This window comes from Erinaceus europaeus, chromosome 1 (genome assembly GCF_950295315.1).
Source record: "Erinaceus europaeus chromosome 1, mEriEur2.1, whole genome shotgun sequence".
NCBI classification, from domain to species: Eukaryota; Metazoa; Chordata; class Mammalia; order Eulipotyphla; family Erinaceidae; genus Erinaceus; species Erinaceus europaeus.
The window spans coordinates 36,794,530-36,810,327 of NC_080162.1; the positions used below are offsets into that span (position 1 = coordinate 36,794,530).

Sequence of the window (15,798 nt, forward strand, 5' to 3'; positions counted from 1 at the left end):
GGACAGACAACCCTACCAATGTGTCCTTCAGCTCTTCCCCACTAGGGAAAGAGAGAGACTGGGAGTATGGATCGACCAGTCAACGCCCATGTTCAGCGGGGAAGCAATTACAGAAGCCAGACCTTCTACCTTCTGCAACCCACAATGACCCTGGGTCCATGCTCCCAGAGGGATAGAGAATGGGAAGGCTATCAGGGGAGGGGGTGGGATATGGAGATTGGGTGGTGGGAATTGTGTGGAATTGTACCCCTCCTACCCTATGGTTTTGTTAATTAATCCTTTCTTAAATAAAAAAGAAAAAAGAAAAACCTATCTCATATAAAACAAGTGAGATGGATGAATGGGAAGGAAGGAAGGGATGGATGGAGGTATTACTGAGTGTATGAAAAGGGCCACATTGGTGATGACTTAGGAGATTTGACTTTTTAAAGATAATATTGAAGTAAAAGTGGCAAGGAAAATACCAAAAAAAAAAAAAAAAAAAAAGATCGTTATGGAGAACCTGGGCATTGGAGGAGCTCCTGCGGAAGAGTGAGAAAGCTGGGGTGAAGGTGGAGGTGGCGACATCCTAAGGCCCATCCTATAAACAAGGGCCGTGAACTTTTCCACCTGTTCACCCCGCATGCGCACCTCCCAAGTGCGGGCTCCTTTAGACAGGACGCTAGGATGGCTCTCCCTCTCTAGTTACAGTCTCCTCAAAGCAAGCTACACTCTTTGGGAGGGCAGGTGGAATGAGCTGGTTTGTTGGTTCACGGGTTATCTTTGGATCCTCCATAGTCTGGGTTGAGACGGGGTGATGTGTAGGTTGGAGCAGTATAGATGCTCCATGATCTGAGCTGAGTAGAGATGGCAGGAATTTTGCAACAGAAACATTTGAACATTTGTTCCACAGAACACCAAAGGGGGCTGTTGCTGGACCCCGTCTACTGAATTCGTATTATCAAAGAGGAAGCATAAGCCCGGAGGACTGAAGAAATGTGCCCTTTCGGGGTGCCCAGCAACCGGCTGGAGCCAACCCAACTCTGCCCACAGGTCAGCGCTGCCGGTGCCGCCCGCGAGAGGACTGGCTGACCGCCCCAGAAGCTGCCCCGAGAGTTGCGCCGGCGCACTGCGCGAGGCGCTAAGGGGCGGGGTCTCGCTGCGCCGCGCGCTAGGCTGGGGCAAAACCCGGCCCGGGATAGGGCGCGGGGCAATGCGTCGGGACGTCCCCGGCGTAAGGCTCGACGGCGCCTGCGCGCTACGGAGCCGGCGGGCTGCCGGGGGGCGGGGCCGAGGCAAGTGTGGCTTCTTTGCCTCGTCGTCCCCTTGCGCCGGCGGGACATCGCACTTGCCACCGGCACCATGAAGATCTGGACGTCGGAGCACGTTTTTGAGTAAGTTTAGGTTGTGGGGCAGGTAGTCTGGAGTCCCGCTGTGGGGCAGCAGCACGATGGGAGGCCCAGATGGACTTAAGAGGTGAGCGAAGCCCGGGAGCCCCTCGAAAAACTCCCAGGTGTCAGCCTGGTGTGTGTGGGAGGGTGATCCAAACCCGGTCACCACGGGGCGCCTGGGACGGGGAACCAAGGTTATGACCTCGGGGCTTAGGGGCAGCGCTGCGCCCCAGAAAGGGGCCTACTAGGAAAGGACCCGGAACTCCTGGCCCCGACGTCAGCTCCCCGCCCCCCCGCAATGGGTCATTGGGACCTGCCCACGCTCCCCGCCCCCTCGCAACCAAGCACGGGGTGCTGGAATCCTTGGACTGGGAGAGGCCTCTCTTGGCCACTTCCGGCCTGGGACATCCGGGAGTGTGGGCTTTACCCCACGTCCTGCTCCTGCGGGAGTAGAGTTCATTGAAGTGGAGTTATAGGTGAGCCCCCCCCCCAAAAAAAAAAATAGGATGTGAAATTATTCTTACAGTGTGTCCATCAGAGGAACAGGTCTGTAGAGTTTGGGGTTCAAGGTTCTCTTTGGGCTCCAATAAACGGTGTGACCTTGGGCTGTCTGTTTCTGAGTCATGAAGGATGATGTTATTTCTCAGCGCCTACTGCCACGATCTGCAACATTCCTTGGTTGGGGAGAAATTCTTAGTGATGCAAATGGCATTTGAACCAGTTGGATGTAGGGCAGTAAATTTCCTCTGGGTGGATATATATATATATATATATATACACACACACACACACACACACAAGGAACACTTACACATGCAACTGCATCATTTTTGCCTGAATGGTCAGTTTTCCTACCTCTATTGATTTATCCATCTTCCTCTGGTTGAGTTAAAGCTAATGATTTGTATTCGTATTCATTTCTAAGCTATCGGAAGAGTTGAGTACTGTAACACTCGTACTGCTGTTGCCACACTATTTTAAATATAATAGCTTTGTTGTATGTTTAGTTTACCCACTTGTCTTTTTTAGAAGTGTTTTCAAGGATAATTTTTTTTTTTTTTTAATCTATCAACTTTTTACATGCCCAGTGACTCAAACACACTTCTCAAGCATTCCTGGACCCTACAAAGTATAAAATGCTAGAAACATTTCTTTTCCCAGCATTTCCAGAGGTAAAAGATCTTTAAGATTTTATTTGATTGCTCCATCTCAGCCTTTTGTAACATGAGGTGGTTTCTTTGCAATTCTTTTAGGTCTAAATGCTATAGACGTTCTTAGCATTGCCTCTTAACTTTTCCCCTAACATTCTTCATTTATCCCTAATCACCCTCTTCTCTATTCCTCCTTTTCTTGAATGCTTCCCCTCTTTTTTTCTTCTTCAGTGTAGATGTTAGTTAACTTTTTTTTTGCCTCCAGGGTTGTTGCTGGGACTCCATGCCTACACTATGAATCCACTGCTCCTGGAGGCCGTTTTTTTCCTCCCTTTGTTGCCCTTGTTATTATCGTTGTTATTGCTGTAGTTGTTGTTGGATAGAAATAGAGAAATCGAGAGAGATGGGGGAGACAGAGTGGGAGAAAAAGATATACCTGCAGACCTGCTTCACTTGTGAGGTGACCCCCCACACACAGGTGGGGAGCCGCCGGCTCGAACTGGGATCCTTAAGCAGGTCCTGGCGTGCTGTGTGCGCTTAACTCACTGGACCACCGCCCTGCTCCCTAACTTTTTTTTTCAACCAGATTATTGCTCAGCTCTGATTGATAGTGGTGTGGAGATTGAACCTGGAACTTTAGAGTCTCAGGTAAGAGAGACTCTTTGCATAGCTATTATACTATCTACCCTCCACTCAATAATTTTCTTGTCTTGTTTTCCTCACTGACTTTTAATTTTTTTTTTTTTCTGACACAGACTTCTCAAGATTTGATGAAATTTCTGGGATTCTCTTCCCAGAAGATTTGTCCTAAGAAAAGTAACCCTGATCCTGGTTCTCACCAGATAGTTTAGACTTTTGGAATAATGTCCTAGCTGATACATTACAGATTTATGACACTCTAGTGTGTACCATAGGCTCTACTCTTTCTTAAACTTATTTAATTACTTATTTTTGGGTCACACAAGAAATTTTGGGTCTCTGTCCCACAGATGCTCAGCATACCTAAAATTGAAGTCGTTATCTTCACAAATTGTATTATGTCCCTAAGTTGCCTGTCTTTGATTTTTCAAATTTTCTTAAGAGCCTGAAAGTATGTAGTTGAAATCAGTCATTAATTTAATGATTATGAATGCCTAGTAGGTGTCACACACTATTCTTGGTTTGGCTACATGCTGTTAAATAAATCAAACATTTTTTTCTCTGCGTCTAACAGTCCCTGCCCCCAACATATATAGACACTTGTTATATAGGTGAAGAATTTTTTTTCTTTTTTTAATATTTATTTCCTTTTTGTTGCTCTTGTTATTGTTGTAGTTATTATTGTTGGTGTCATTGTTGGATAGGACAGAGAGAAATGGAGGGAGGAGGGGAAAACGGGGGAGAGAAAGATATAGACACCTGCAGACCTGCTTCACCGCCTGTGAAATGACTCCCCTGCAGGTGGGGAGCCGGGGGCTGGAACTGGGATCCTTATGCCGGTTCCTGCGCTTCACGCCACATGCACTTAACCTGCTGCACTACTGCCTGACTCCTGGTGAAGACATTTTTTAAATGTGTTTTTTAATTTTTATTTTTTTATTATCTTTATTGCATAGAGACAGCCAGAAATCTAGAGAGAAGGGAGAGAGACAGACCTGCAGTACTGCTTCACGGCTTGTGAAGCTTTCCCCCTGCAGGTGGGGATCCGGGACTTTAACCTGGGTCCTTGTGCATCAGCTGTACCACCACCTGGCCCCCTGTAGGTGAAGAAATTTGACAGGTCAGTAAGCCATAGCTAAATTTGATGCCATTTTCAATGTCTTCCGGTATGAAGTCTTTTAACACAATGACATTAATACAAAGTTAATTGCCTGTCTGAGTGGTGGTGCACCTGGTTGAGTTACAATGCACAATGTTACAATGCACAAGGACCAAGGTTTGAGCCCCCGGTTCCCACCTGCCGGGGCGGGGGGGGGGGGGGGGGGGCTTTGCAAGTGGTGAAACACTGCTGCAGGTGTCACTCTGTCACTCTCCCTTACTATTTCCCCCTTCCCTCTGGATTTTTGGCTGTCTCTGTCCAATAAATAAATAAATATAACTCAGAGTTAATTGCTGGAAGACATAATTGTAGCATGTGATTAATATTTATGCTACTTATATTTCACAGATCATTTTATTCCAAGTTAAATCAGCATTGGTATTTTCAGTTTGGCCCAGAGAAGCAAGGACTAACTTACAAATAATGTATAATCACCCTACAGCAGTGCAGTTATTTTTTTTTATTTTTATTTTTTTAGCAATGGTGGGGGAAGAGATAGTGTGAAGAAGAAGGCAGCTATCCGTGGTATATGACTAGATGGAGACAGGGTAAAGTTTCATCAGATTTTCATTTTAGATAGTTACCTTGGTAACAGTCAGTGCTCAGCCTGTATCACTTCTGTTTGTGGTGGCTGTTTAGATTTATGAGGCAGCACGTCTTAAATACCTGTATTGATTGTTGAAAAAGGCTTGAGATTAAAAACAAAATGAAGTTCATTTTTATACTATATGAAAAATGAAAACATTAAAAAATAATGTCCTGGTAGTCCAGTGTTCTAGGATATGAATGGTGGAGTGAGTTTTGTGTCAAGAAGTAGGCTTAGTTCTCTGGTAGATTGAGGTAGATGAATAACTATTTGTTTTGCTTTTTAAAAAATGAGAAGTAGGGAGTTGGGCGGTAGCACAGTGGGTTAAGCGCACATGGCGCAAAGCGCAAGGACTTGCGGAAGGATCCCGGTTCAAGCCTCCGGCTCCCCACCTGCAGGGAAGTCGCTTCACAGGCGGTGAAGCAGGTCTGCAAGTGTCTTTCTCTCCCCCTCTGTCTTCCCCTCCTCTCTCCACTTCTCTCTGTCCTATCTAACAACAACGACATCAACAACAACAACAATGAAAAACAACAAGAGCAATAAAAGGGAAAATAAATATAAAAAAAAGAGAGAAGTAATACCATGTGTGTTATTAGTAAGTGTAGTTTGTAACATCCTATATGGGTCTTGTCTTTTTCCTTTTAGTGAAGATGAAAACACAAAGTATAGAAGCTCCACAGAATAAGAGACTTGAAAAAGACTTCTTTTGGGGCTGGGGTAGATTGCATAATGGTTATGCAAAGAGACTCTCATGCCTGAGGCTCAGGTTCAATTCCCCATACTACCATAAGCCAGAGCTGAGCAGTGCTCTGGCTAAAAAAAAAAAAAAATTCTTGTACAAGGATCTTATTCATAGGTAAGTTATGATGTGAACAGTAAATGTACATCACATTTTGAATTACTCAAGGATAAGTGTTTTTTCAAGAAAATAAAGATGCTGCAAGTTCCATGTTATTGGTACCATTTCTATCCTGGTAATAAGCAAATGCTTATTCTAGTAAGATGTTATTAGAACATAGCATCTATTGGGGCCAGTCGGTGGTGTACCTAGTTAAGCACACACATTACAGTGCACAAGGACGCAGGTTCAAGCCCCTGGTCGCCACCTTCGGGGGGGAAGCTTCACAAGCAGTGAAACAGGGCTGCAGGTGTCTCTGTCTTTATCTGTCTCTATCTTCCCCTCCCCTCTCAATTTCTCTGTGTGTCTACCCAATGATAAAGTAAAATAAAAAATTTTTTTTAATTTAAAAAAGAAAGTAAATAACATCTATTAAAAATGGAAAAGTGGGAGTCGGGCGGTAGTGCAGTAGGTTAAGCACATATGGCGCAAAGCGCAAGGACTGCCGTAAGTATCTGGGTTCAAGTCCCCAGCTCTCCACCTGCAGGGGAGTCACTTCACAAGCGGTGAAGCAGGTCTATACGTTTCTTTTTCTCCCCATCTCTGTCTTCCCCTTCTCTCTCCATTTCTCTTTGTTCTGTCCAACAACAATGACAACAACAGCAATAATAACTACAATAATAAAAAACAATAGGATAACAAAAGAGAAAATAAATAATAAATATAAAAAAATAAAATTTAAAAATAGAAAAGTGTTGGGCTGGGGAGATAGCATAATGGTTATGCAAAAATAGAAAAGTGCTGGGCAAGGCTAGATAGCGTAATGGTTATGCAAAGAGACTCTCATGTTTGAGGCTCTGAAGTCCCAGGTTCAATTCCCCACACCACCATAAGCCAGAGCTGAGCAGTGCTCTGGTATTTCCCTGTGTTTTTCTCTCTCTGCATCTCTCTCAAAATAAATAAAATAAAATACTTTTAAAAAAGAAAATAGAAAAGTATCTTAAAAACATTTGCGGGGAGTTAGGCTGTAGCACAGAGGGTTAAGCGCACATGACGTGAAGCTCAAGGGCCGACTAAAGGATCCCGGTTTGAGCCCCTACTCCCCACCTGTAGGGGAGTTGCTTCACAGGCAGTGAAGCAGGTCTGCAGGTGTCTCATTCTCTCCCCCTCTGTCTTCCTCTCTTCTCTCCATTTCTGTCCTATCTAACAATGACGGACATCAATAACAGTAATAACTACAGCAAAAAAAAAAAAAAAGGCAACAAAAGAGAAATAAAAAATTCACTAAAATATAAAAAAAAAAATGTGCTTGTGTCTAGTGACCTTTTTTAAAACAGAAATCACAATCACTCCTTGAAGGAAAGTAATAGATATAGATTGATTGGAAGAATCACTGTTATTTCTTTAATATAGAGAAAAATACATTTTTAATATTATGGCATTTAAATCAGTAAAGCTTTGGGGTTTTTTTGTAATCCCTTAGTAGTGCTTGTTCACTTCTTTATAACTTCCATAGTGTTAGAGTCAGACAAAAGATCAGTCTAATTTTTGCTACTGTTTCTGTAGAACATAATTTTTAGATCAATTTTTAGGAAACTTTGGGCCTTGTTAGAAAAACACTTGCATGTGGAAGTGGGCATAGGTAAATATGGGAAATTGATTAAGAATGTGTACTGTAATGCTCTATATAGACTATCTTAATCTTTATGGGCATCAGTTGTAGCATAGTTTATATCTGTGCTAGGAAAATGCCCAAATCTCTCCTTGTTCAAAATTAGCTGGAAGTCCCTCACCACCATCATAGTTTTTCAACCAGTATTTCAGAAAGTTGTTTTTCCTGGATGAGTTAATCAAAATTCCATTTTAAATAATTACTTGATGTTTGTAAAAAATATTTAATGTATATGCATATCGTAAATGTTTGGTTTTTATTGTTATTTATGTTGCAGCCACCCTTGGGAAACTGTTACAACAGCTGCAATGCAGAAATACCCAAACCCTATGAACCCAAGTGTGGTTGGAGTTGATGTATTGGACAGACATATCGATCCCTCTGGAAAGTTGCATAGCCATAGACTTCTTAGCACAGAGTGGGGACTGCCTTCCATTGTGAAATCTGTAAGTGTGTCTTTATTCCTGTAGAAATGTGACTGCTGTAGAGAAGTTTTCTAAACCACATTATAATTTCAAATAGGTTGTGGGAGCCGATTCTGAATGTCATTTTTGCATCAGTTCAAATTATATTACAATAAACTCGAGTTATGAGTGTATAATGAATTGGAAATATTATTACAGTCTTCATGAAGGCACCTGATAAAACCTTCTGAACAGAGCCAGCTAGTGCTCTGTAATCTGAAGGGAGTTAGATTCTGCTGTTCTCTAGCAACTTGGAATGAATAGTCAGGTTGGAAAGAAAGTACATGGTAGTGCTTGCTTACTGACAGTTGTTGTGGTCAGCGGTTGGCCGTGCACATTTTTAGCAGCAAGCAGATTTTCTGACTTTGCCATTGCCACATTTGTTCCCAGGTCTGATCTTCTTCCCCATACAAAAGCACTGTTCTGTTCAGCTGAAATGCCAACAGGCAAGCTGGAATGACAGTTTCTCATAACACGGAGCTCATGGTGTGAGAAGAATTGTCTGGATTTTCTTTATAGGAGCAAAGTATACACTTTTCAGTAACATAACAATTGCTTCCTTTGTACACACACCACTACATTCAGTGGTATGACACTGAAATTATCAAGATCAGGGATTTGGCCTGGCCTCAGACCATAGAAACTACACTAGATATGATGCATTGTTCTCCGTTGTGAGATAACTGTTTCTCTGTCTAAATGATGAACCCGCACCACGGATTCTTTTGAGTTCTCCTTTTTCCAGATGCCATGTTTCCCTCAGATATTCTGCTTTCCATATCTCAGCTTCACTGCTCCATTGTCACACCTTGCCAATCTCAGCGTCCTGCCTTATATTGCACACATTACAGTGAGCTGTTTGCTGATTGCCTCTGGGAAGGTTTTTATGTCTGGTGGTCTCATCCATGGTGTGTGAATTCCTGTTTCCTTCAAATGGGCCTCCTTTCTGACCCTTGTCTCTAACTCCTCATGCATTTTAGTAAATATATTTTTGGTTGAAGCTGTTAACACATTTTTACCTTTAAAAAATATTGATAACACTTGTTAGAATTCCTTCTATGATTCCTAATTCTGAATGTTTCACTTAGATTATAGGTGCAGCAAGAACCAAAACATATGTGCAAGAACATTCTGTAGTTGATCCAGTAGAGAAAACAATGGAACTTAAATCTACTAATGTAAGTTTTTTTTCTTAATTTTTAATTTTTTTCTATTTTAATTTTAAACTGTTTGGCATAAGCTTCCCCCGCCCTTTAGCAATTGGTAGACAGTTGAGTATAAATTTTATATATATATTTTCCCTTTTGTTTCCATTGTTGTCGTAGTTATTGATGTCATCGTTGTTGGATAGGATAGAGAGAAATGGAGAGAGGAGGGGAAGACAGGGAGAGAAAGATAGACACCTGCAGACCTGCTTCACCGCCTGTGAAGCAACTCCCCTGCAAGTGGGGAGCCGGGGGCTCGAATCGGGATCCTTAAGCCAGTCCTTGTGCTTTGTACCATGTGCGCTTAACCCACTGTGCTACTGCCCGACTCCCCGTTGAGTACAAGTTTTTTAACATAGTTCAGGAAATCAGTACTTTCAGGCTACGTTGTCTTTGTGTGTTTGTAGCATAGGCTTGCTATAGGCTTGCATAGGCTTAATTGTGTTTATTATTTCTAAATAGAGCACCTTACTAAGATGAATTTTGTATCATAGCATATTGTTAATACTCTTGTCAAAACGTTTTTTTGGGGTAGTTCTTATTGTTGATGTCATCGTTGTTGGATAGGACAGAGAGAAATGAAGAGAGGAGGGGAAGACAGAGGGGGATAGAAAGATAGACACCTGCAGACCTGCTTCACCGCCTGTGAAGCGACTCCCCTGCAGGTGGAGAGCCAGGGGCTCAAACCGGGATCTTCACGCCAGTCCTTGCGCTTTGCGCCATGTGCGCTTAACCGGCTGTACTACTTCCCGACTCCCTTGTCAAACATCTTAAGTAAAAAGTAAGCACTGACTAGTTAAAGCATAAGTTCTGTTTACACACTAGTGGTGGGGGCCGTGTAGGGGCACACCTGGCTGAGCATACATGCTACACACTAGTGATTTATTGTTTTGATGTTGTTGTTTTACAAATGTAACAGGCAAGATTTGGGCTTGTGAATTGGTTTTGGAAGTGTTTTTAATCTTGTTTTCTAAAATAATTTGCATTATTTTTACTGTTCAACAGATTTCATTTACAAATATGGTTTCAGTAGATGAGAGACTTACCTACAAACCATATCCTCAGGACCCAGAAAAGTGAGTTAAAGATGTTTTACACTGTTTTGTCTATGGGTTACTTCATTTTTACTATTTTTTTTCTTTTTTTTTAGTTTTATAAGAGTGGTCAGATTTCTGCTTTGGCATCCAGTGTCAGGAATCAAATGCAGGGCTTCATACATCTGGTGTTCTGCTTGACCATTTCCCCAGCTGAAGGGTGTGTTTTGTTGGGTTTTTTGTTTGTTTGTTTTGTATAAAATGGAAATATTGACAAGATAAGAGGGGTACATTTCCAGAGTGCCCACCCCCAGATCTCCATATCCCATCCCCTCCCTTGATAGCTTTCCTATTCTTTAACCCTCTGGGAGTATGGACCCAGGATCATTGTGGGGTGCAGAAGTGGAAGATCGGTTTCTGTAATTGATTCTCTTCTGAACATGGGCATTGGCAGGTCGATCCATACTCCCAGCCTGTCTCTCTCTTTCCCTAGAGGGCAAGGAGACCTGGGGAAGCGGGGCTCCAAGACACATGGTGGGGGGGTCCTCTGCCCGAGGAAGTCGGGTTGGCATCATGGTATCATCTGGAACCTGGTGGCTGAAAAAGGCTTAAGATATAATGCAGAGCCCCCAGCTCCTGACCTGCAGGGGAGTTGCTTCACAGGTGGTGAAACAGGTCTTCAGGTGTCTCTTCCTCTCTATCTTCCCCTTCTCTCTGAATTTCTCTCTGCCTCTATCCAATTACCAAAAAAAAAAAAAGATATAATGCAGAACAAATTGTTTACTGATTTTTTTTTATTTTTAATTAGAGCACTGATCAGCTCTGGCTTATGGTGGAAGAAGGGGGTGGGGTTGAACCTGAGACTTTTTGAGCTTCAGGCATGAGAGTCTTTGTAAAAAATCACCTAGGTGTAGGATTGAATGTGCACAAAGCCCATGTTGAGGGCGCAGGATACTGCTGGGAATATGGACATTGGTCCCTAGCACTGCATAAAAACAGCAGAAGAAAAGAAAACATCCTGGGGGTTGGGAGGTAACTCAGAGGGATGAGCGGATGCCTTACCAAGCATAAGGCCCTGGGTTCCATTCTCAGCACCAAGGAAACGCCAAAGGATGGTGAAGCCATGCTTTAGCGTTTCTTTCTCCCTCTCTCCATACTCCCATCCCCAAAATAAAGAACAAAAATGACTCAGTAAATTGTAAATGTTAACCAGTGCTCTGATCTTTCTCACCAAGAGAAAAACAACCATTTAACTGAATGGCTTTTACTAAAAATATTTTTTAATGAATAATGATGGCCAGGAAGGTGGAACAGAAGAGAACAGGGAGTGGCCTGCCTCAGAGCCTAAGCATGTGTTGGGAGTGGTGGTCTCGCCTGCATTTATCCTCTCCCTCAATTATCCCCCTTTCATAAAATAATCTTTTTTTTAATATTTATGTATCTATTCCCTTTTGTTGCCCTTGTTGTTTTATTGTTGTACTTATTATTGTTGTCATCGTTGTTGGATAGGACAGAGAGAAATGGAGAGAGGAGGGGAATACAGAGAGAGGAAGAGAAAGAGAGACACCTGCAGACCTGTTTCACCGCCTGTGAAGCAACTCCCCTGCAGGTGGGGAGGCAGGGCTCGAACCGGGATCCTTACGCAGGTCCTTGCGTTTTGCACAACGTGCGTTTAACCCACTGTGCTACAGCCCAACCCCCCCCTTTTTTTTTTTAAATGAATGTTGGGTCGTTACAAAACTGCCAATGTGTTCTGTTGCAGAACTGTTTTGACTCAGGAAGCTATCATCACTGTAAAAGGAGTTAGTCTTAGTAGCTACCTGGAAGGGCTGATGGCAAGTACAATATCGTCAAATGCTAATAAAGTAAGTAGACTGTTCCCTCATTGCTGTTGCCCTTTATGTTCGTGATTTTTAGATCTAGGGAAAGCTTAGTATGGAACTTGGGTTTGTGTCTGCAAGCTCACTATCAACCACTTTCCATAGCAGAAGTTACCTGTGAAGTCTCTGAAGTGTCACCAAGTGGGTTAACTTCCAAGCTCTACTTTATACCAACCTTTAGGCAATTAAATTAACCTCCCTGTGCCTCCATTTCTTACATTACAGGATTGGGCGTGATGAATGAGAAATAGCTTGCAGTGCATGCGACCCAGGGCCCAATATTAGGGAAGAACTTGATGGCTCCTGTGTCATTTCTTAGAACACCAGTTATCAACCTTTTCATTATCATCTACCCCCAACCCCCAGCTTCCTTTTAGATATTTTTCTTTTATTGCCCGCCATTCCTATGAAATGACAACACCATAGATATAGATAGATGTCTGTGCTTTATACAAAAAGAGATTGTTTTTGTTCCCCTCTCTACCCCCAACTAATTTTTGTCTCATTGGATGATTTAAATCAAGGCAGGTTCAGGGAAACACACTTAGTGCACTATTTTATAATATGTGAATATAGTCACACAGCAGTCAGAAGCTATTTACAGTGCCTTCTCTGTACTGGCCATGCTACTAGACTAGACTGGGGGATACAGAAGGGGATCAGACAGACATCCCTTCTTGAAACTAGGAGGAAGTCATTATTAATCACATATGTCATTAGGAAAGGAAATTACAGAAAGCATGAGTGTTTAATGAGTGTTGAGTAAGTGATGTTTTCTGCTAAGTGCTGGATAAAGGTCAAGTTGATTGTGAGAATACCTACGACGCATTCATGGCAGAGTTGTGTGTGCCAGGTCCTAAGGAAGAAGTATGAAATACTCCTTTTTCCCTCGAGTATAGAGAGCAGTAGGGGAAAGGGTGGAAGATGGGGACCAGATCCTTCAGGTTTTTTTCTACAGGATTGTAGCTTAAAATGCAAATATAAAAGGCTTAGGAGATAGCATAATGATTGTGCAAAAAGACTTTACATGCCTGAGGCATCAAGGTCCCAGGTTTGAACCCCAGGACCACCAAAGCCAGAGCTGTGCAGTGCTCTGGTTAAAAGAGGCAGAGACAGAGAAAATAAATGGAAGGCTGAGTGGTGGTGCACCTGGTGAGCACACATGTGACCATGTATAAGAATCAGGGTTCGAGCCCCCAGTCTTTACCTGCAGGGCAAAAGCTTTGTGAGTGGTGAAGCAGTGCTGCACGTGTTTCTCTCCCTATCTCCCCCTTCCTTCTCAATTTCTGGATATGTCTATCCAGTAAATAAGTAAAGGTAATAATTTAAAATAAAAAACAAGTGAGAGATGATCATGTCTCATCCCTAAAATGGGGGCTATTCATATATTACATCACTATTACATTATTATTTTGAGAACATCTTTTATTGCAAAGTAAAAATCTGTTTATAGATGAAGACAATTTTTTAAAAGGTATTTGCTATTTGGTAAATAACATTTAAAAAAAAAAGAAAAAGATGAAAATGATTCATCCTGGCAAGATTTAATTCTACTTGTAATACATCTTGTTACTTCCAATACATGCCTCTGGTCTCATTCAGTAACAGTAAATCTGTTGGATCTATTCTAAGGGCCGAGAAGCACTCGAATGGGTAATACATAAATTAAATGCTGAGATTGAAGAATTGACAGCCTCAGCAAGAGGAAGCATCCGGACACCAATGGCAGCCGCAGCCTTTGTAGAGAAATGAAAGTTAGTATACAACACACAGTGCTCCAGGTTCTCTATATTGGCAGTATATTTATTATCAAAAATACAACTATATTTTAGGTAAAATAAACTAAAGAAAAAAGGCTTCTAAATAAAAAGAATTATCCAGAATTAATGCTGTTTGAAATGACCATCTAATTTTGAGATTCTCCGTGTTTTTGTTTTGCTGAAAATTTTATCAATTTTAGAGGGTACTTAGAAAATTTGCATTGATGTATTTCTTTTAGGTTTTCACACATTGGAACTCATTCTGGCTTTGGACCAAAACCTCCCCCCCTCCCCCCCCCCAAGAAAACATAGTAACCTTGGGTACACATGACTGTTGACTTGCAGTAAACTTACAGAGCCTGCTTGAGGGAATATACTTTAAAAGAACAAATTGTATAGGTTTAGTTTTAAAAGATAATAAATTGTAACTTACTCTTCTATAAACAACCATTAAAGGCCAGTGTTTTTATTTGTTACTTGAATGCTTTTTTTAATACAATAATAAAATTATTGTATTAAAAGATACTGTATTGATTTGCCAAAGTTTTGTAACTTTGTAAGGATACTACACCTTCCTTCAATTTGTACTTTATGATTTAGTATGCTGTACCATGGGCTGGTTATGTTATCTGGGGAAAATAAAATCATTACTGGAATTTTGCAGCACTCTAAACTTCCACAGAACAACTGTTCGCATCTTTTAGCATTTCACACTTGCTTAACTTGTAAATTACCATGTGTCAAAATCATGGACCTTTAGTTGCTAACACATGATTATGTCAGGTTATTTGAATGTAATTACTCTGTGAAGTAATTGTGACCACAAAACATCTTTTTTTACATGAAAAACTGTACATCATTTAAAATTGCTCAAATGATGTCTTCATCTGAAAAATAAATCCCAGGTACTTAGTTTTTAGTAATATGGTGCCAGTGCAGAGGCTGAGGGTGGCAGGGAATGAAAAAAGAATAGGCTGGAGAAAAGGATTGACCTAAGTGAATGGACATTTTCAGCATGTATTGATGGCAAAACTTTACTTTAGATGCCAGAGAGCAGATGCACTAAGAAAATCCAGTAAATACAATTTGTCTTATATTTTGTAGCCAGCAATTAATAACCACTTCATATTAAATTTGCTACTTAACAACTGTTGTATATGTAATTTTTTGTTGTTAAGAGGTAATTAATTCTTGCCTTTATTTTATGGTGTTTTAATATGGTAGGTTTTTGTTGAAAGAAACCAATTAATATATGTAAACTCAGCAACACAAATAATATACCTATTTAAAAAATATTTTTTTACTTAAAATATGGTTTAGCTTAAAAGTTCTTGAGATATTTTAAAGAGTTAAATCCAACAATTTTTGTGATTATTTTTTGTAGTCAGAGATGGTTTTTAACAATTGAAATGATGTTTTAGCTAAACAGAACATTGATATTTGGTAAAAGGTGCTGTGTAAATTTCTGTAAACTATGCCTTATTCTGGAAAAGGTACAATGCCCTAATGATAAAAAAAAAAATGTTTCTAAGCAATTTTTATCCTTTATGATATTTTCACTCTGACCTAATGACAAAATTTTGTATATTTTCATTTTCAAACATACCCTTTTACCTAAATAACTGACAATTTGTGGTTTTTATCTGGTGAAGTATACACAGCAAGCAAAGGGCACTTGAGTAAACTGGAATGAATGTTGATACCTCAGATTCAGGGGCTATTGAACATTGTATTCTAATATTAAAATGGATCATACATGAATCAAAAACTTTTCTTGTTAATAAAACAACCTTATAACTCATGTTTTTCTGATTATAATTTGTTTTGATATGGGTGAAAAGCTGAGATGCATATTCTCTGTAAGAATACATTAATTGCAACTGGGCCATGTGGAGATGAGTTGCACTGGGCTGTCCGACTCCTTCCCAGCCTCTTGTCACAACTCATGGCACTGAGCACTAGCTGGTGAGGGTAAGGAGTGGGTACAGTCAGGTGTTCACAGTATCACTGCAGGCATTTGTCCATAAGGCCCCCAGATGG

General features: G+C 41.1%; 1 protein-coding gene across 2 annotated transcripts; it reads left to right on the forward strand.

Moving 5' to 3' along the window:
* The first annotated feature begins 1,200 nt into the window (after positions 1–1,200).
* PRELID3B (PRELI domain containing 3B) lies at positions 1,201–15,559 on the forward strand. Of its 2 annotated transcripts, XM_060181715.1 has the most exons (7): positions 1,264–1,373; positions 4,117–4,280; positions 7,693–7,861; positions 8,968–9,057; positions 10,090–10,160; positions 11,881–11,983; positions 13,631–15,559. In XM_060181715.1, exons 3-7 carry the CDS (start codon positions 7,724–7,726, stop codon positions 13,748–13,750), a joined length of 522 nt encoding a protein of 173 aa, XP_060037698.1. In that variant the 5' UTR covers positions 1,264–1,373; positions 4,117–4,280; positions 7,693–7,723; the 3' UTR covers positions 13,751–15,559. The 2 variants fall into 2 exon arrangements, with proteins under 2 accessions (XP_007529290.1, XP_060037698.1); XM_007529228.3 differs by lacking the exon at positions 4,117–4,280 and having other exon boundaries at positions 1,201–1,373.
* The last annotated feature ends 239 nt before the right edge of the window (positions 15,560–15,798 follow it).

Excerpts from the sequence above, each read along its gene's own strand:
- PRELID3B (XM_007529228.3), top strand. The coding sequence starts at position 1,342 with ATGAAGATCTGGACGTCGGAGCACGTTTTTGA. Across the intron at positions 7,862-8,967 it reads TGCCTTCCATTGTGAAATCT|ATTATAGGTGCAGCAAGAAC; the intron begins GTAAGTGTGTCT and ends TGTTTCACTTAG. Across the intron at positions 9,058-10,089 it reads TGGAACTTAAATCTACTAAT|ATTTCATTTACAAATATGGT; the intron begins GTAAGTTTTTTT and ends ACTGTTCAACAG.